At 42.1% G+C, this 21,248-nt stretch overlaps 1 protein-coding gene across 4 annotated transcripts in view; it reads left to right on the top strand.

Annotated features, from left to right (window-relative positions):
- NPNT (nephronectin) overlaps positions 1–21,248 on the top strand; it is a 280,509-nt gene that overhangs the window by 109,571 nt on the left and 149,690 nt on the right. For 2 of the 4 annotated variants that reach the window (XM_078676612.1, XM_078676610.1), the window contains 2 exons: positions 11,796–11,888; positions 17,060–17,158. In XM_078676612.1, the coding sequence (XP_078532738.1) occupies positions 11,796–11,888; positions 17,060–17,158 (192 nt within the window). The remainder of the gene's footprint in view (positions 1–11,795; positions 11,889–17,059; positions 17,159–21,248) is intronic. The other 2 variants (XM_078676614.1, XM_078676613.1) reach the window with 1 other exon arrangement.

Genomic DNA, 21,248 nt, shown 5'->3' with positions numbered 1-21,248 from the left:
GATGGGGACAAGAACAGAACTCACTTTCTGGGAGCATACCAGTCGCATATCCAGCCATTTGCAGAAGATGGAAACTTAAATACAAACTTCTCACAGGCGAGCAAGCTATTACACAAGGAATACAGTTTCAGGAGGAGCGTCTAATTTCTAAAGTTAGATTAGAGTATCTCTATGAACTGGAGCACAAGCCTGCAACTGGCTCCTTTACAGCTAAGGAATTGTTGGGTGGCAGAGGTGTGTCGCTACAAAATGTTACCTAATTGATTTAACAGTGTTCTCAGGGTTACTGCGATTTGCTGAAACCACGATTCACGTCTCTTTCTAATTTAGAAAAAGAACATCTTTTGAATCTATATACCACTTTGTACAGTTTCAAGATATTGGGGAGCCGCATCGCTGTTTGGGTCACTGCTGCCGCCATCAGAGGAACCAAGGACTGGAGGACTACAACTCCCAGGGGGTCACGCTGCTAAGCCCACACCTGGCCCGCATTACCTGATCTCCGCGCTTACTTAGCGCCTCGCCACTCCCGCTGCCGCGGGAGCCGCATTACTCTTTGGGTCACTGCTGTCGCCATCAGTGGAACCACGGACTGGAGGGCTACAACTCCCAGGGGGGCACACTGCTAAGCCCAAACCTGGCCCGCATTACCTGATCTCTGCGCTTACTTAGCGCCCGCCGCTGCCGCGGGAGCTGCATCGCTGTTTGGGTCACTGCTGCCGCCATCAGAGGAACCAAGGACTGGAGGACTACAACTCCCAGGGGGGGCACGCTGCTAAGCCCACACCTGGCCCGCATTACCTGATATCCACGCTTACTTAGTACGTCATCTCCCCCGCAGCGCGGGAGCGCGCGGCAGCATGCCGGGCGAAGGGCGGGCCCGTTTAAGCCCGTTCAAGCACGATCAAGGACGGGACGGGCCACCCCACCAACATTTACATCTGGAAAAAGGTCAGTGACTATTTGCTTACATACTGGCTGTTTGTAAAGTCCAGAACTCTAAGTAAAGGAAAGGCCTCTGAGACACTCGGAAGAGTTATGGCCACTGCTTCAATAACAGGTGAAAATAATGGGAAAAATGCTGGCGGGACCCTAATGGGCACACTGGACAATTTTCTTATACGTGTGTCGTCAGCATTAGCTAAGGACATTGAGCTGACGGAAAAAAGATTATCCCCAGATCCGCTTTTTGATAAGCGGTCGTCCATGGGAAGTCTAGCTACCGTTAAGTCACCTGTCGACAATGGGGCTGACTCTGAGGACACGTTGGGTTCAATTGAGGAAAATGCTGGTTGCTCGATCTCAGAGCTGGATGGCCATATTGTATCACCAGTACAACATCTAAGCAAAATATTCCCCCAGCCAATTTGACTACCTCTAGTATCAAGACTAGATCAGCTAGCTTTATGAAAAAGGGTGCACCTCTGACAAAGTGAATGGCAGCTAAAAACAAATGTCTTGGGGTCCAGGGCCAAGTAGAAGCTCCGGAAAAAAAAGGGAAAAAGGGAAATGATCGAGGGGCCAAAGAGAAAGCTACACCTAGTACTAGAGGTTCCCCCAAACCTTCAAGGACAGTGAGCAGAGAGGATTTGCCCTTGCCAAGTACGGAGGGCGAACCTATGGAAGAACTGGGCGTCCTGTTTTGGAGGAAGCTGGAAATTACCTTGGAAAAATCGATCCATCCGATATACGAGAGATTGGACAGTATTGAGTCTAGACTGGTTTGCCTGGAACTCTCATTGGCATTAGCCCAGAAGACGAGGGGGGATCGGGGGAAAGGGCCTCTCCCCGCGCAGCCAAATTTGGCTGGACAATCTGTGGGGGCCGCAATTTCTAATAATGTTCCAAGAGGTTGTAATAGTTTAGTAGAAAAAACACCGAATCCACCTAGAATTCCAACTCCCCCACCTAATCCTAAAGGGGTTAGCCAACGAGCTGAGAAAGCTAGAGACAAGATAGTGGAGAACAGCAAAACAATAGAGCAACTAACACTCCGTGGTAATTGCTTAGACCATGTAGTACCACATTTTTTGTCTGTAGAACTCCCCCCTGAGGCTGCCCCCTACGTAGTTATATTGGCCGGGGTCCCTCCGTTAGAAAAGGGAAAAAGAGAATCACATGTGGAATTAAAAAAACAAGTGCATATATTGGTTAAATGCAAACCGGCCTCTGCCAACACGTACACGTTTAGAAATCCTATCTGTTAGAAGGGTAGACTGGGTGGGAAAAAGTGTAAAGTCAGTCGGGGGTGATTGTGTTGTCATCAACTTTAGGGACCGGAGGTGTGTTGAGCACATCTGTGATTGGGCACAAGTAGACCCGAGGTCCCGGATCCAAGCACTCCCACTGAACTATTTTTACATAACAGCGCAGGATCACCGTAGGGAAGTTTTCTCATGGAATGAGGCAGGTAGATACCGGGCTACACAGGGATTAAGGCTGGACAATAGGTTTTCAGCCCTATCGGGGCTAGAGGACTGTGATTGACGTCAAACACGGGTGGGGTGCTGTAACACGAGAAAAGCAAGATCGTTAAATATACATGCAGAGGGAAGTGAGGGAACATTGAATGTATGTATAAGCTCAGTAGTACTTGGAAAGAAATACAATATAAACAATGTTACTAATAGTAGCCCTAAGAATGCGAGCAATCTTGATCGCCAGATAACCGGAATAGAGTTAAACTTACCACTTTCTATTGCCCCTAGTGTGTCATCGCACTCTAGTACCATTGGAGCTATGAATGAAATAGATGGAGGACCTGGTTTAATAGCCAATACGACCTCATTAATATCGTGGAACTTGGCGGGAATGGGACCTAAGTTATCGTCTCCATGCTGGTCAAGTTTCATTGATGAATTCGATATAGGCCTCTTCCAAGGGACTTGGTCGGTTGATCCAGTATTTAGATCTGGCTATTTGAATTTTTATGTCCCCGCGGTAAAAGGGAAATGGGGGGGCCAGGTGATCTGGGTTAAACAGAAGCTAAAGTGCCGTATCCAATTGCTCCCAGCTGGGCATTGTGATATCATTGCCGTTAGACTTAGCTTCGCGAGTGGTCTAAAGCTTGATATTATTAATGTTTATGCTAGAGGTGTACCGGGTGGAAAAAAGTCAGAAGTGCTAATGGTGCTTGAATCACTGATTAAATCCTTGCCTGACGGTGTATTGCCCCTATTGCGGGTGATTTCAATACAACCTTTGAACCCCTGGGTTTGGAAGAATTAAACCTATTGGAATATGAAGACTCTAGATGGGGTGTGCCACAACTTGAGGCCACCCCAGCAGTTAAATGGACAGAGGCTGCTTTATATTTAAATGGATTTTGCCTGGGTAACCAATTAAGAGCAGCTAATGGTCGGACACCTTCAGATAGGAAGGGGAAAGAAACTTATGATAATGGTATAAGGAAAAGCAAAATCGATTATTTGCTAGTACATCTGAAGTTATGGAACTCTCTTGTGGACATGGAGGTTAAGACCCGTGTCGAGAGTGACCATAATCCCCTGACAGCTTTGTTTCAACTGGGGCAAGAGGGAATGGTAGTAATGTCGGAAGATCTACTAGCCCCGGAAATACTCCTGGCTAATGACGAGCACCATGACGAGTGGAGTACAGTGATTTGCCATCCAGAGTCTCTGCAAGCTATAAAAGATAGTATAGATAAGGTGCTCGGTAAAATAAGGCCAAGGGATAGTGAGGGAAAGAATAGCCCTTTTGGTGAAGATCTCGCCGACCTCTTTTCCTATCTTAAAACACACTTTTGTAAGCCATGTACCGCCAAAGTAAAAGTTACGAACAAATTAGAAAGGTGGTACAATAAGTCATGTAGGGAAGCCAGGGTCGAGCTGGGCCTAGCGCTTAAAACTAGGAATCAAGCAATAATAAAAATGGCTAGATCTAATTACTGAAGCACGCTCTATGGGGCAAAAAGACAGTGGGAAGATCAAATGTGGCAGGAACTTAAAGAAGTGTGCCAGTCAAAAAATCAGAAGTCATTTTGGGACACCTATAAATGGGAAGGCGGAGGATGTGCGGAGGGTCCGCAAAATAATGTCCCCCAAAATTCCTGGATAGAATACTTTAAGCCCCAGTGTACCAATATGGATGACAATTTATGTGATGCAGCTCCTGGTTTTACATTTTATGAAGGTATTGTTTTTAGTGTAGAGGATGTGGATAGAGCCCTGAACCTAGTATCAGAGGGACGTGCCCCAGGGATGGACTGTGTACCCGCGGACCTATTCCTCAGTGACAAGGAGAGGTGGCGGTTGTACATCGTCCACCTATCGAATGCAATCGCCCAGGGGAAGGCTGTCCCACAATCATGGAAGGGTGCAGAAATTGTGCCTGTCTATAAAAAGGGGATAAATCCCTAGCGTGCAATTATAGGCCCATTAGCCTGATCGACTCCATTAAAAAAATAATGGGTCGGCTGCTTCTGGGGAATATCCAGGATTGGATGGACGAAGGGGGTATTCTGAGTCCATTACAAGCGGGCTTTCGTCCAAGGACCAGTACGATAGACCAGGTTTTTCGATTTGTAGCTTTATATTGGCGAACAGTTGTTCTGGAAAAAGGGTTATTATATGCGGTATTTGTTGATCTTAGGGCGGCGTTCGACCTTGTACCGCGAGCTAAACTCTGGCAAGTACTTGATGAGTTAGGACTGGCCCCGGAATTGCTGACTCTGATTGTCCGTCTACATGAGGACACTTACGCTAGAGTCAGATGGGGCAAGCAGGGTGAAGTTACGGAAGCCTTCCCCGTTGAACGGGGAGTGAGACAGGGTTGCGTCTTGGCGCCTACCCTGTTCTCGCTCTTCGTGAACGGGGTGGCTGACTACCTTTCCCTGTACCATACTGATGCCCCTGTGATGGCTGGAGAGCACGTCCCGATCCTTATGTTCGCGGACGATACTCTTATATTGTCAAAAACGACGAGTGGACTCCAACTGGCTCTCCAGCGGTTTACGGATTTTTGCCGGGCTTGAAATGAACACCGCTAAAACAAAATTTATGGTTCTTACAGAACCAAAACGTCCAATATCAACTAAGCGATTTAAGGGAAACATATACCTGGATAATTGCCCGCTGGAACAGGTGAATGCCTTTTCCTACCTACCCAGACTGATATGTGCTGGAATAGCCAGCTGGACATGACAATACTAAGGCATAAGCAACAAGCGGGCATTCTTATCAAAAGATTCAAATCTTCCCTTACGAAGCCTAGCAGACCGCTACTTGAGATTTATGGGATGAAAGTTTTAAGCTCTGCCCTCTATGGGGCTGAGCTATGGGGTTTCACAAATCTAAAGCTTTTAACAACCCTAGAAAATGAATTCCTAAGAAAAGCCATTGGTGTCCCCCAAAGCACCCCCCTAATTCCCTTGTTCTGGGATCTTGGAAAAAGAGCAGTGCAAGATCTGGCAATTCTGCATCCAATTTTATATTGGCGTAGATTGTGGACTACAGAGGAATTACATCATTATGCTCGGGGCTTTGCTGAAATCATAGAGAAAGACTGCTTTCATAAAATAAGTTGGCTGAAAGCAATAAGATCTCTGTTGGGGAGAATGGGCTTGATTGAATTGTGGGATGACCCAAAAAATGCTGTATTCCCATCCAAGAGTCAAATGAAGAGGATATATTGGAATATGGTTAACTCAGAGAAATATGCTAAGAGTTCTTCATCCCACCTGACAGAGCATTTTCTAGATTTCAAGGCGTACCCAATGTTGGAATCTTATTGGGACGCAATTGAGAAACCCCTAGATCGGAAACTCTATTTCCAATTTAGGGCAGGAACTCTTCCTATTAGGACTTTTACCGCAAGGTGGGCAGAGAAGAATGATGACAAATGCCCTAATTGTAGGGACAGCAAGGAATCGATTAGTCATTTTTTGTTCTTCTGCCCCCTATATATTGCCCCACGGGAGAAATGGGTATTGCCAATATGTCGACTAATTGGCTCCCGGAAACATGATGAGGCATTGAGAATATTGTGTACTGACCCTAGTATTCCAATTGCTGTTGCCATGGCAAAGTATTTAAAGTGGGCATGGGTAATTCGCCTGAAAGTGATTTGAGAGCAGTCTGGGTAGATGGTATCAACATGATGATGGGGTTGACTCTGTGATGAGTAAAAGATTCAGGGTGTATAATAAGTCGTCAACATGTATTGTAAATACTTTTTCTACTGTAAAATGTATGTTTTGTGATGCTTTTATGACTTAATTGTCGAATAAAGTTTTGGAATCGATGACAGCAAACGGTTGAACTAACTCTAGTCCTGAAGAAAGTCCCACTGATTCAGTATTGAGAGACCCAAAAAAGTTGTTCTTTTAAGATACTCTCAAACACCTTGAGTTAGAAGCTGGTAGTTCCTATTGAAAGAATTACAAACCTAGGTGTGCAAATGTACTGTCACCTAGGGTACTGATGTTTAGTATTAGTGCAGACTCACCTCCACTTTTTGTAAATATTCTGGGTCCCCCACCACGGTGCATGATTTGAAACGCTTTTTTAAAATGTTCGATCGCAAAAAAGTAAATGGATATGCCTATTGTTTTAAAAAACACATAAATTAAACATTTATTTGTAGTATTCATGTTATATTATAAAATATAATTTTATATTATAGATTTTTGCAGCACAGCCTGTGAGAAGGATTAGCCTTCGAAGACGTATACTTTTTCTGTCAATGTCACAAACTAAAGACGCATATGTTATGAATAATTGTTTTCTAGGAAACACTCAATGTTCATTGTTCCTACTTGCACAAGTCTCCTTTTGGATATATTGCAGTTCAGCCCCACATGCATAATGTACCCCACAAGCCAGAGCATAACATGAAGATTATTTCTCAGTCCGAGACGTGTGAAGTGAGAGCCTTAACTGTGTTGACCGGGATTGTCCTTATGAAAGGATAGTGGAGATAAGGGTGATCCAGTGCCTTTATGTAAATTATAGCAACATAGTAGCACAAGTGCAGAGAATGTAGTAAGAAGCAGAGGCTGTCTGGGCTAAAACGTCAAATATAAGTAGACAGAGGTAGCAAAGTCTACCTTGGGTTCCTCTTTGACCAGGTTTGTCTTCTTGCCTTTTGTCTAACTCTTCTGCAGCAAATAGGCTCTTGATGGACAGAATTAGACAAAATGTAATCTTTATGTAATCAGCTGTCAAAGGATGCAAGATCACTATAGTCAAATATACTTAAGGCAAGGTAAGACAGCAGCCTGAGGTTGTTGCATAGTGGCAGTGCCAAATCACTGAAGAAGGTCTGAAAAAAGTGGATTTTTTTCAGGTTATGGGGACTGCTTCTGAATCACTGAAAATCCTTAAGCTGTTCATGCATATTACTTCAGCTACCCTGGTACCTTGTTGAGTTGTCTTCCACACTCTGTCATAGTGAGAGATTTCAGGAAGATAAATCATGCTCTGGAAAACATTTTATGCCATTTGTATTGATTGTCATAGGACATACACCGTTCAATACATGCAAAGCATTCTTTTGCCAATTTTGTTCCCCCCAGAGCACAACATCTAATTTTAAAAACAATCCATTTACACAAATCTTTACAGTTGGATTGGTGGTTTCCCATCTATGGTGAGACATACCTGTTTACTTAAGCGACAATATAGTAAGAATACAGCTATTCTGTACATACTACAGATGCAGGTGTGATTACAATGTAGAGCATCGGTTCTTAACCTTTTGACTTGCGTGGACCTCTGCTTAGTCATAATTGGAATACGGGGACCCGCACTAAGTAGTTTCTGGAAGACGGAGACCCCGGCCTAAGCATTTTCTTTACTTTGAACCGCAAAACAATGCATACAAAATACAGAAACAAGCATTCATCCAAAAAATATACTGATGATGAAATATTTTATTTAATTCACAAACAAATATAAAAGAATGTACATTTTAATGGGAAGGTTGGAGCTTTTCTAAATTCAATTAAGGCCACTCATCATCCAATATATATTCTTTTTGATGCACTGCTCCCATGAATCAATCAGAAGATACTGTCTTAATTTTTAGCCTCCAATTTCAAATTCATTCATATTTACAGATTGAAATTTTCAGTTGTACATTTTGCGTATTTATTTATATGCACTTTACGAATATGTCAATTTTATTTATTTTTCTAAGCAGTCGCAGACCCCCTGGGGTTTCCAGAAGACAAACTAAGAACCCCTTCATAGATCATGTTGGACCATTAATTACCACAAAAACAACGGGGCATATAATAATATGACTAAAGAGGGAGGGTGATTACATTGTATACAGAATGAGATTCCGGCAGTGAGGTCCTCACAAGATGTATGGGGCACATCTATATTAGTCCAAAGAGAGGCACATGCGGTGTGTCAAGATGTTGGAGTCCCTAACAAAACATTTAAATTTACAGCGCCTTATGGTGGCCTATAGTCATCTTTCTAATCCTTGCCTGGAGTATAAACTTGCTTGTCCCATTATCAATCAATGAGTAATTTTCTTAGACCGCTAATTTCTTCTCTATGAATGAAGGGCGGTACAGCGGCATCAGCCCAGTTTGTAACTATGTCCCACCACTTAACCAGCAAGGAGGGTGTCCTAGCTTTCCACTCTATTGTAATAGCTGTTTCGATCAGGAGCATGCCAAAGGTATGAATTTTGCTTCTGCCTTGTGCCTTTTCATTAATTTGGAAAGCTGCAGGATACAGTTCTCTAGTCCTCACAATGGGCTATAGCCGCAATAGCGTTGGTGACTTCCACCCAATATCTGGTTGACTCAGGAAAGTCCCACATCAAATGTTTGAACCCAGCTTGCGGCTCATTACATTTAGTGCATTCACATATAGTCCCAGGAAATATATTATTAAGTATGCTTGGAGTTAAAGAGGCTGTGTGCTCTGAAACATGATAGACCACATAAATAGAGGAAGCATCTAGTAAAAGCCATTAATGTATTTGTCAATAGATGTGAACTAGTGAAGATGGAGTACATTAGTTGACAAGATGGAGCCTAGAGTATCTCTGTTGCGTCTGCTTCTAGAGAAGGCTTATCTGTATTCCTATAGCGGCCAATCCTCAGCAATCCAGCTGCCAAACTCTCTTGTAAGGAGCTGGTCTTAAACCTGGCTGTCACAGCTTGTGGCTGTGGTACAGACATTGAGGGGGAGGGGTCACTAGAATCTACTGAGCCCTGGATTGTCTGCTGCAATCTCAGAACTATCGCAGGACACGAACAACTCTAGCTCAATAAGGGGAAAACCTGATCAAAGAACACCAGATAGATGAAACTCAATTATGGTGAATTTTGTGAACCAGGAAGACCCCTTTCCTCAAAAACATTGAGGACATTTGACAACAGAACACGCAATAAAGGGGGCAAGAGAATAGGTAAGACATAAAATGACCAGGGAAAGAAAAGAGGGACTTGGACATAGGAGGGTAGATGTACAGTGGTCTATCTAGGGATAGATTGACTAGGGTACAGGATGAGTATATGTCCTAGTTTATAGGTCAATTAGATGTGCTAGGGTGTAGACTGGGGAAAAGGACCACATACTTTAGTCAGAAACTGGGAAACTAAGTTAGAGATATGAAGAGGGGGAAAAGATGGGATGAAAGAAAAGAGGGAATAACAGTGCACTAGGTCTTCCCTTTATCACAAACAAGTAAGAGCAGACATGCTGATGAAAGTGGGAGCGTACATAGTCAATTCTGTGTAAAAAGAAACTAAAGTCTCTGTCAAACTGGAAATAAGGTTTGCAGAGGATTTTTTTCAATATGAAGGAGATTCAATAGAATAGTTTCAACATCCTGCAAATGGCATTCATTTGCAACAATTAAAGGTGCAGGTTAATGGGAACATTTCTTTTGGTTTTCTTGCATATTTTTTGCCTGTAAAATGGCAAACTGGTCCACACCGACTACATAGAAGACTGTATTTCTGAAGAAGCAACTTTACAAACGAGTATTTTCTCAAATGCCACTAAACAAAGAAGGGAGACTTGGTTGTGTGAAAATCTGTACAATAAAAAGGTGTTGCTTCAGAGTTTCCAACCCGTTACCTGAAGTAAGCAACAACAACAAAATCAAACAAAGGAAGCCATTTTGGTAAGACAGGTGATGGTAATGGTGATGGAAAAAGGTCCAAGTTTAAAGTTAGAAAATGTCCTGGTAGCAGGTGTGCAGCGCAAGGGATCTAGAAAACCAAGCACAACATGGCAAAGTGGGCAGAGGACAAATGGACTGGGCAAGTCGTGATCAACAAACAGGTGAAACCTTTCGCGTACGCATTGTCATGAAAGGCGCACCCAACAGAGGAAACTCTAAGGCTGAAGGAGAAAGATATATTCAAGGTGACCAGCAAACAAACTGAGTTGTATTGACAACAGAAAAGATGGAGACGCCACAGGAAACCCTACGGATAGGAGGTGATTGCCATTGTTTAGAAAACAGCCCTGCTGCATCTTGCAGAACCATACATCTGTAAAGGCACATGGACCACCTGGGATTCATTCTAGTGTACTGTGGTGGTTAGAGTGGTGTAGAACGTGCAGAGTCTTACATTTGGGGCGCAAAGAACCAACAAGATGGCATGAAAGGAAGGGATTTTAAAGCCACCAGCCAGGTCTAGGTTCAGATATTTTGGGATCTGAAAGTGACAAAAAAAATGTGACATGGCACTCGCAAAGAGCAGTGGTGTAGAGTGTGGTACAAAGGGAGAGTAATAACCTGCAAAAGAGGGGAGGCATTGTAATTAATGTGCCGTTCAAAGGGGATGGGAGTTTGGAGCTTTGCATGCAGAACTAAATATTGGGTCACCAGGCCAATGAAGATAATTCTGTGGATCTAATTACAACAGGGAGGAGCCAAAATCAGTTTCAGGTGCAAACTCCCATTTGTGCTCGGAAAGGCATTCCAAGTTGAGTGGTTGCTGACCATGTGTAAATTGAGCTTTTTGCCCACTACTTTAAGACAGGATGGCATGGATCATGTTGGCAAATAGTTTGAATTTCTAATTTGCCAGTCAGTCATTAACCTTTATTCGGCTGACAAGCCATGACATTTTAAAAATGTACAACTCTGATTTGTGCTCCCAGGAATGCACACCCTTGGTGCGCCAATCTGAATTTGGTGCTGGTTGCAAGCAAGAGTTTCAACAGAAGCAGTCATGAATTCATAGACCAAATAAATATAACCTACAATAAAGATATTTACATAATCGAAATAATGTTGGTACATACAGAGTAAGATACTTTGAATAAAAGTGGGGACCTTGTCCGCTCTGATTATAAGCTACGATAATAGGCTATTGGGACCTTCTCCTTTATGTGCCACCAGTTTGTGTTTCTACTGTGGGAACAGGAAATGTAGACAAATTCACACACAGCATATTAGCCCGTGCTTCCTGTGGCAAATGGTACTTTCAAAATTCCACAAAAATAGAGGGAAGCAGCCCAAATATGGTTATTTACTAATGTAGAAGTCGGTGGGGCAAAAGGGAATCTTATTCTTTTTTAGTGGAAAAATAAGTCTGCCACAAATAATCGTTCATGCTATGTTTATGCCCTTCCGCCTGTTGAGCCCCTGATAGCGGTAAGGGCGCCTCGTGTTCACACAGCCGAGCATTCACTCACTGCATCTGTAGTGCAGTGAAGGCTGTGTGTGATGACAAAGTCTACTTCTGAGAATGCTGTCACCTCTTGACACTGTTAGACGAACATGTTTGGATTGGCAATGTTGTAAATGGGGTATGATTTTATGTGCGCTAACATGCTCCCACCTTCAATTCACAGCTCGATGCCATCCTGGGTGCAAGCATGGGGAATGTGTAGGACCGAACAAATGCAAATGTCATCCGGGATACACCGGGAAAACCTGTAACCAAGGTAAGAGCACCCTCTATGAGGTCAATTTTCTTCTTTTTCATTGGTGCAGCATTAGAGAACTATCAATGTCAAGATGCAACTGATACCCATCCTTGTGGTATGTGACTGCTTTGATGTTGTTACTAATCTCAACCTCCATAGTTGACTGATGTTCCATGTATTCCAGTTAATTGATGTCAAACATAACTACAGACCATTGCTTGGTCCCATGGGAAGGGGTGTTGAACTGTGACACACCAGCAACTGGAGTAAAAGTCCTGTCCTGTACATTAGTGCTGCCTTATCCTCAAAATACAGCCGAGAGGGTTATTTCAGAGCCAAAAATAGGATTTTTGGAGGAAACCTACATGTGCAAGCTAGTGATGTGCACTTAAATTGTGTTGAATGTACATACCAGTGTAAGGGTAGCAAGGACAATAGGGTGTTAGTGTAAAACCAATAGCCTATTTCTGATGCCTGCAGCGTAGGAGGCATGTTATTCCAACTTGCCTTACTCAAAAGAAACTTGCCTGCATGATAAAATAGAACATGACGAATTATATTGCATATACTCAGTGAAAAGCAAGCAATGGCAAAGCCAGTAGGATTTACATCACTATGATTTATAAATTGGGCAAACATGAGACCTACTGGCTTTGTCAGAGCTTTTGTCTCTTAGCACCGGGAACTGAGTGCAGACAAGAGCAACTGCAAATATGGAAGCAACAGCAAAGAGGTTGCTTTCTTTTCTGTAGCTTCTATTTTTCAGGTGCTTTGTCAGCACTTGCTTTCCCATTGCTGCCGGCAGCTCGGTGACTGGTTTTTAGATGCAGTATAGCCCCTCATGCATTCCCGTGGAGGTGAAAGGACACATTCAAACAGCCAATAGAAAAACGGTGAGACCAAACTACTTCTTGTAACAAGCAAAAGAATAGTCCAAGTTGGGCAATATGGAAAAGTAAAGCAAAGTCTTAAGTTTTTATTGTCCAAGCTGTGATTGACAATATTTTAAGCCAGTAACTGAAGTTCCCGTAGCAAAAGAAGCCAGTTGGTGAAGGAGGCGGACCTGTTGTTCCTTAAAGTAAGCATAGAATACAATATGTATGCGATGAATGATGCGAGCTCCATACAGGTCTAACCTAAAACTGATCCCTTGTAGAAGAGGCTTCAGGCTTAGCCTGGTTAATTTCTGGGTCCAGAAAGAGAGACTGTACATTTCCAGTTCTCATGACAAACGCGTAGTCTGGATTTTTTAAATTTGAGGTACATTACCCATAAAGAAACTTTTCTTAAAGAATAAAGAATAGAAAAAAATGTGTATCTGAAAGAAATGTTTACTATCTCTGGTGACTCGTTTACTAGCTTGCTTAGGAATACCTCAAATGAAAAAAAAAAAAATATCCTGGGTGGGCATTTTAAACTATTGCTACCAGATTGTAGATTGTTTGCTAGCATCGCGACATCTTAGAAAATGTCTTTTTTACGGAAAAGCACTGAAAACAAGTCTGTTCAGAAGGAGCCTGGAAAAGAAATGCCCTCAGTATTTGCCGGTACGTATTTTTGTGGTTTCTAGATTGATATGTAGTTGTTTTAAACTGTGTTTTCAATGGCATCATAACTATATTGTATTGCTAATGTGACATCGCCTTATTCGTGCGCAACAGCCTTCTATCGCCAAATGGCGCGATTCCGAGTGTACAGCTGTCCAAAACAACGTCATTCAAAGCAAGGGCTTGGACACCGTGAAGGTAGTGATGGAAAAGGAAGCACTGTATTTTTACAGCTGCTCTTGGACAGGCCTATGAGGAAAAGACACACCTGACCCTACCCAATGAGCTTGCACATCTCTCTATTTCCATGTCGGTGCTTGACGTGATCAGTGACCTTGACTTAACCTTCACTACAGCGGTTGACCATGGACAGTCCGTCCTGTCAACCAATGGGCAGTACCCTCTCCTCGAACAGGAGATGGCTGTCTAGTTGGTATCAAGTAACTGGCCAGCAGGACACTGGCATGATTATTTTTATAGGCGTTCCTTGAGCGTATATTTAGACACGGAAAAGCCTATTATTTAATAGGTACCAAATGCCACCAGAGGGGTGGTGTGTGCTCACTCAGCAACTCAGTAAGCAAAATATAATTTGAGCTTCCCATGAGCAGGTGACTCCCCTTGTGGGGTCTTCAAAGCAGAGGATTTTTTCAGTGAGGTCCTTTGTCACAGCCGTCCTTCAATCCAACGAAGAAAAGTAGGGATTATTGTATTTAGAGCAACTCTTCATGCGAGGACTGAAGAAACCACTGTTTAACAGGTTTCTGGAAAAATTATAGTCAAAGGGACTGCCTGCAGAGTAACAAATGAGGCAGAGTTATCTAGTATCAGAATTTCTTCATTGCAATTCTCTGAATTTATGTGTTTGTTTTCTAATTTCTTCATTTGTAGCAAGACGTCTGCCTGAACATCCCTTGAAGACCAAGGTTTTAGCACTCACCACCCCACAATTTTAGCTTGTAGCAAACAAAAAACACCACAGGACGACCAAACGTTTTGTGTTAATGTTTCTAAGATCTACAAACACCATGCGGCCTCTGACCATGGAATATGGGCTACATTCTATGCCCTGGCAATGGATTCTCACCGCCTCGTGATGGATTCTCACCGCCTCGTGATGTCCGAGGCCGTACACTCGCTTTTGACTTTTACTAATCCTAAGCTTATTTTTTTTTCATTCTGCCAATTCTGGTTAGTTTAGCACCTTGAGTATGCGGTATCCCCAGGAAGCTTCACGGTAAATGCAACTCTAGCAAGGAACTGCTCGTGTCCAGATAGAAAATTATAATCCTCCTAAATTCTGTCAGTTTTGAGCTTTTTACAACTTCCACGTGACTTGGTAAATCACAGTGCGGCTAATGGGCAAGTCTACAAAACGGTGTCTTTTCCCCATTCTGGGCAATCGTATTTTCCAGCATGAGCCAGTGAGTACAGAAGGCATTAGAGAGTAGCTAGAATGTGTTTGGAGAGTCACTAGCATGTATTCAAGAGACTTGCTTGCATTTACTCCGTTTCCAGCAACAACTCCGGGGTCACTAGCCTGTACTCAGTGTCACTATCATGTGCTCAGAGAGATGCTAAAATGTATAAGGAGAGTCGGTAGTGTATGCTCAGTCACTTGCATGTACTCAATAGTCACTAGAATGTGCTTGGAGAGTTGCTAAAATGTACATGGAGAGTTGTAGCAAGTTCTCAGTCGCTTGCATATACGCAAGAGTCACTAGCACGCGTTTGGAGCGCCATTAGCATGCACTCAGAGTTGCTAGAATGTACTCCGAGAGTTGCTATGATGTAACCAGAGTTGGCAGCATGCACTTGGACAGCTGCTGGCATGTACTTAGGACAGCCCTAAGCAATATTTTGTGCTAGTGAGGCCTCGAAATGTTTAACAGCAAAATGCATTTGACTGAAGTAATAGCGCACACTGGCATCGCCACAACATTGATGTATGTCATTGTCAAACAAGTGTAGAAGAAAGCTTTATCCATGAGGGTTACAGAGTTGGTCCTTAGTGATATGGAATGTATCTGCTTGCGAGAGCTGACGCTGGATTGGGAGCCTATTGGCCTGAATGATGGCCTAGCAGAGATGGAAAGTGGACCCGAATATGAAGGAAAGACTAAATACGTCTTGAGAGCACCAGGCCATTGGAGAATTGCCACAAAAAACACCAACCACGACTCCAAGTTGGCCCACAGACCATGTACCAGATCTTGACTGTCACAGACGAAATGCCTCAGGGTAACCTTCCTCCATCATTCTTGAATGAGTATGTGAAATCTTTACATCATATTTTTCCTTCCCACCTGGCAATAGAATGTGACTGAAAGGTAATTTCAGTCTGGTCAGTGGAGAGCCACTCCATATGGCTTCCGAGGCGATATGCTGGAATGTGCACTTTGTGTTTAATCTCTGCTCCACGTGGACTATGCTGTCCATGAAACTTAAGAAAAGAGAACAGAGAGATGAAGCAGGATCTTCAGTACTCTCTGTGAAAGCTAGCCTTGCTAAACTATAAACAGCGAAGAGGAAAGAAGGTTCAGGCCGGGATGAGGTGCACTGATGATACAGTTCCAAGAACAACCTGGGCGCTTTAGTGACTTTTTCTTCTGCTTTGACCCCAGTTATTAGAGCCCCTCCTAGGTGGTGAGAGAAGCACATTTGTATTAAATGCAGAATTGCAATTTTTTTAATTAGGAACTGAAGCTTAATTTCTAGTTTTTATATGCACTTTCCATTGGTCGTTTTCTCTTCTGTGCTAAGAAACTAGAACTTTTTTTTAAATCTGCATCGTGAATCAACAGCCAATCTTGCTGCTTGTTAGCTTTGTAAATAGTCTTTTCTCTGGTCCAACCCAATTAGACATATTTTGACCTCCTGGGGCCATATTACACAAAGTGCCCTGGGGGCGCAACAGGCATGTGCACCCCATTAAAGATCTCTAGGGACTAGAAATGAGCAATAAAAAACCAAAACTTAGGGCCTAATTTAGAGCTTGGCAGACAGGTACCGCACTCTGTCACAAACATGGTGCGTGTCCAGTCTGCCACATTACAAGTGCATATTAGTCAATGGCAATTGTAATATGGATCGCAGGGTATTCACCAGCCACATTTATGACAGAGTCCCTGTCTTCCAAATATCTTTTTGTGTTGCTAAAATTCTAAATAAACCCATTAGTTTGTAAGACGACTGTGGGAATGAGCAAAACACTCCCTTAAAGGAAGAAAAAGAGAAGCAAATGGCACATTTTAAACTGATATTTAGGCTGTACTGGGCGTTTCAGATTATTGTGGAGGACGCAGGAGCTTCTGATGGGTAACGTCGACTGTTGCTGCTTTAAGGTAGTTTTTCATTTACATTTACTTTGTTAAACTTCTGTTCCTCTCCAGAGTCACTTTCTGATTGTGATGCCTTTTAGAAGCAACCTGCAGTAGCTGTGTGATTTATGCAAACTCAAGCTACAGATCATCTGTGTGTGGATAATCATGCTTCCGAAATGTTGCTGTGGGTAATCTCTAATGCCTGCAATGATGACTTTCTAACAGGTAGCAATGAAGCAGTCTACCACTTCACTTGGAGCATTCATCCCTGTGACTATCTCTCTTGTCTTTTCATTATTTCTTCTCCCTTCCTGTGAAGATGAGCACCCGCACACATCTCCGCCTGAGTTGCAAGGTGGCCCGCCCCCTTTCTTCCCCATGGATCCTCATCCAGCAGCAGCAGGTTTACCATCGAGGGGTGAGAAAAGCCTTCCTGTTCTCAGGTGGTGCGTTCCCTCCACCTGCATGGCTAGAGCAATAACCACCAAAGACCCCACTGCCAACCTGCGGTAGATGATGGGTATGAATCTGCTGCCTGCGGCCTCGAAGGCAGGTCTGCAGCATGCATACCAAACCAGCATTGTGCCTTTAGTGCTGGCTACTCTATGAAGCATGTCTCTTCCTCTGCATTCTTTCTATTTTCCTCTTGCTTTACTTTTAAGTTTCACATTCCCAACTGCCTTATAACTTTTGCCTAAGACCAAGGTAGGCCATACTGTTGTTCATTCAAGTTCAAGGGGCTGTGGGTTCAAATACCAGCACTGAGGAAACATGATGTAGAAAGGCTCAAATGATAACACTATTCTCTTAAGGTGCTTTGGACAGTTATGTTATATTGCAAAGCTACTGTTAGGGTAAAAGGAGATGCTGATTAAACGGATTGGTGTCAGTACAACGCGTTGTATTACAACGCATTCCGTTACAACGCAGATTTTACAACGCGGGATCCATTACAACGGATGTCATTACAATGCATGGCATTACATCGCAGATGCTATTACAACGCATGGCATTACATCGTAAGTATAGGTAAGTTGACTTTTTTTTTAAAATGTTATTTAGTTTATTGTAATTAATTTTTTTTCAATAATTTAATTAAAAGACATTTAAAAATTGTCATTAATTTAATTTAATAAAATAATATCTATTTAATAAATGTAAATATAATAAAAATTGTAATTAATTTAATTTAATTAAAAAAAGTAATTAGTTTAATGTACATATTTTTTATAATGAAATTAAATTAAATTAATAATATTAATACCCTAAAGCCAAACCCTGCCCTAAAACCTAAAAACACCCCTGTACCCCAAAACCCAAACCCTGCCCTAAAACCTAAAAACACCCCTGTACCCCAAAACCCAAACCCTACCCTAAAACCTAAAAACACCCCTGTACCCCAAAACCCAAACCCTGCCCTAAAACCTAAAAACACCCCTGTACCCCAAAACCCAAACCCTACCCTAAAACCTAAAAACACCCCTGTACCCCAAAACCCAAACCCTGCCCTAAAACCTAAAATCACCCCTGTACCCCAAAACCCAAACCCTACCCTAAAACCTAAAAACACCCCTGTACCCCAAAACCCAAACCCTACCCTAAAACCTAAAAACACCCCTGTACCCCAAAACCCAAACCCTGCCCTAAAACCTAAAAACACCCCTGTACCCCAAAACCCAAACCCTGCCCTAAAACCTAAAAACACCCCTGTGCCCTAAAACCTAAAAACACCCCTGTACCCCAAAACCCAAACCCTACCCTAAAACCTAAAAACACCCCTGTACCCCAAAACCCAAACCCTGCCCTAAAACCTAAAAGCACCCCTGTACCCCAAAACCCAAACCCTGCCCTAAAACCTAAAAACACCCCTGTACCCCAAAACCCAAACCCTGCCCTAAAACCTAAAAACACCCCTGTACCCCAAAACCCAAACCCTGCCCTAAAACCTATAAATACCCAAACACCCCAAAACATATACCTCAGTACCCCAAAACATATACTCCTATACTCATACTTATTTAAAAAATCACTATATTTAATTTATAATATTTAAAAACTAAAATAAAATTTTTTTTATAATTAATAATAATTAAATCAATTAAATAATATTAAATGAAATAAAAAAAAATTAAATACTTACGATGTAATAGTATGCGTTGTAATAGCATCTGCGATGTAATGCCATGCATTGTAATGACATCCGATGTAATGGATCCCGCGTTGTAAAATCTGCGTTGTAACGGAATGCTACGTAAAAGTTGCTTTGTAGGTGTAACATACCGATTAAACATGTAATCTATGCGAGAATCAACCTTTTGAATGGACATAATTTCATTGTTTATCTTCGTAAATCAATGGATGCGCAATACCCATAATTGTTAATCCTAGAACAATGACATCTGTTTTATTTCAGTCATATCTTAAAAACATCTTTTTCAAGCATTTTTATTGAGAAAAATTTATGTCGGTCATGCAAAAATTATACATTTTAGCAAACGAGTTGCTTACATATAAAGGCATTGTTTGTCAAGGGGTATGTTATGCGCAAGATGAAAAGAAAAACCCTAATATTCAACAATTGTATCTGTATTATCAGATATATTCACATTTTCAGTATTTATCAGGAACATGAAATACAAATTAACACATGTAGAAGCTATAGACCTGATTTTCTAAATCTTAGAGCAAAAGATTTTTACAAGATTTTAATACTGACATTTAAAAGGGATATGCGCCTAAAAGTATATCATTTGATGCAACCCTTGCCTGCTTTTGTGATCAGTGGGATTAATGCTATTCCTATAGATTTCATTGCTAATCCCCTCTCAATTTCATTAAGTCATTGTCACATATGATGACATGGCAATTCTGAAAAGTCTGATGAATTTCAATAGCAATTCCATCTGCTTCAGTTGATTTATTAGACTTCATAAACCATATTGTCAAAGCTATATCATCAATGTTAATGACCTGATCAACATTTAATATAATCCAATCCAAAGTATATTCTCACCAAAAAGGCAATTGCTCCTTATATAAGCCACAGAAAATATCCAATGCAGTGCTTGAACTTAGAGTTTGTTTCTCACATTCATATAAAGATAAAACCTCTGTCGAATTGTCATTTTTTTTACCTACTTGCCATTAGTTTAGCTCCACTTTTATGTTTAATTTCAGGTTCTTGCTGCATGTCCTATCTGTGTTACATCCTGATCTTATTGAATTACCCAGTGAGGTTACTTTGCTGACAAATGTTAAATCCATCATCAAGATTTTCCTGACAGTAGTGTTACGATAGAGGACACTAGATGTAGAATGTCACTGGGTACGTGCTATTGTCAATCAGTCAAATTAGTGATAAATTTAGTATAAGCGAACAATGTTCCGATCTCCACTGGCACACAATAAGATGGGGAGGCTGTAGTTTCCAAGCTCTTATAGGTAAGATTTGTATGGCACAATTGTGCACAAACGTGAGGCACAAATGTACTTCTTATTGTTGGGTAGCTGTGTCCAGTTGTTGTACATCCCTAATCTACTTTTAGGTTGCGCTTCTCAAAACATGCCCTCAATTAAAAACTAGCGATGATTTATCTGGTCCTTCTACTCTTCCTACTCCCTGTTTGGCCAGGTTGAGACATTGGCTGAGACATTGGCTCTTTCTATTTGAATCCTGTGAAAAGGCTTTACTTCTCCCAGTATAAAATGTTTTAGTGACCCTTGTTTCTGTCAGCAAAGATATTGATCATAATGTTACAGGGAGAGTTTGGCTGTGTTCCAATTTCTGACCAGATTCCTTCATTTTGAAACAACTAGCCACCATGGTTCTGATATCTTGAAAAATCCCTCAACCTAGTCCAGAAGTATATCACAAGAGCTAGAGACCCGCTCAAGTGTACCCACAAGAACTTAATTTAAACTTAAACTGCGACGCCTGACCCATCATAGACGTTCCTCATCAATATTCCCCCAAATAGACTGCTCTCTTTGGACGATTTTAATGAAAATTGAAGTACTTATTTTGTTCATCAAATACTTTCTTTACTTGTGTTCTTTTCTGTCTCATCTCAGTTTGTCTTTTTTCTTTGAAAGCTACCTCCATTTCTGTTGCATGAAGCACTGTTTTAGCATTGCCATTCCTTGGCTAGTCATGAATTCGTCCACTTACCCTATGCTTTTGTAATGCTTTGTTCATAAGCATTAAGCCTGCTACCACATGGTGCACGTACTCATCTTGAGATGGGAACGTGTCGCGCTGGAGCAGGCTCTGCACCTCTGGTTAAATTGGATGTATGTAGATTCATTAGGAGTCTAAGCGTGGCATTGCCTAACCACCCCATGCTCCAACCCGGTCTGGTCTTACAAGCCTTCATCTGTAATGCTGCATCGTGGCTCCATGAACCCAGCCTGTGCTTGCCTAGAGGTTCTGCTTTTCCTCTGTGCTCCAGAGTGCTTTGCCTAGCTTACATATCTGTGGTTGTACCTTGTGTTATTTCCAGCTCACATGT

Source organism: Lissotriton helveticus, chromosome 2_1, assembly GCF_964261635.1.
Source record: "Lissotriton helveticus chromosome 2_1, aLisHel1.1, whole genome shotgun sequence".
Classification (NCBI taxonomy): domain Eukaryota; kingdom Metazoa; phylum Chordata; class Amphibia; order Caudata; family Salamandridae; genus Lissotriton; species Lissotriton helveticus.
This window is presented reverse-complemented; position numbering and strand designations above follow the sequence as displayed.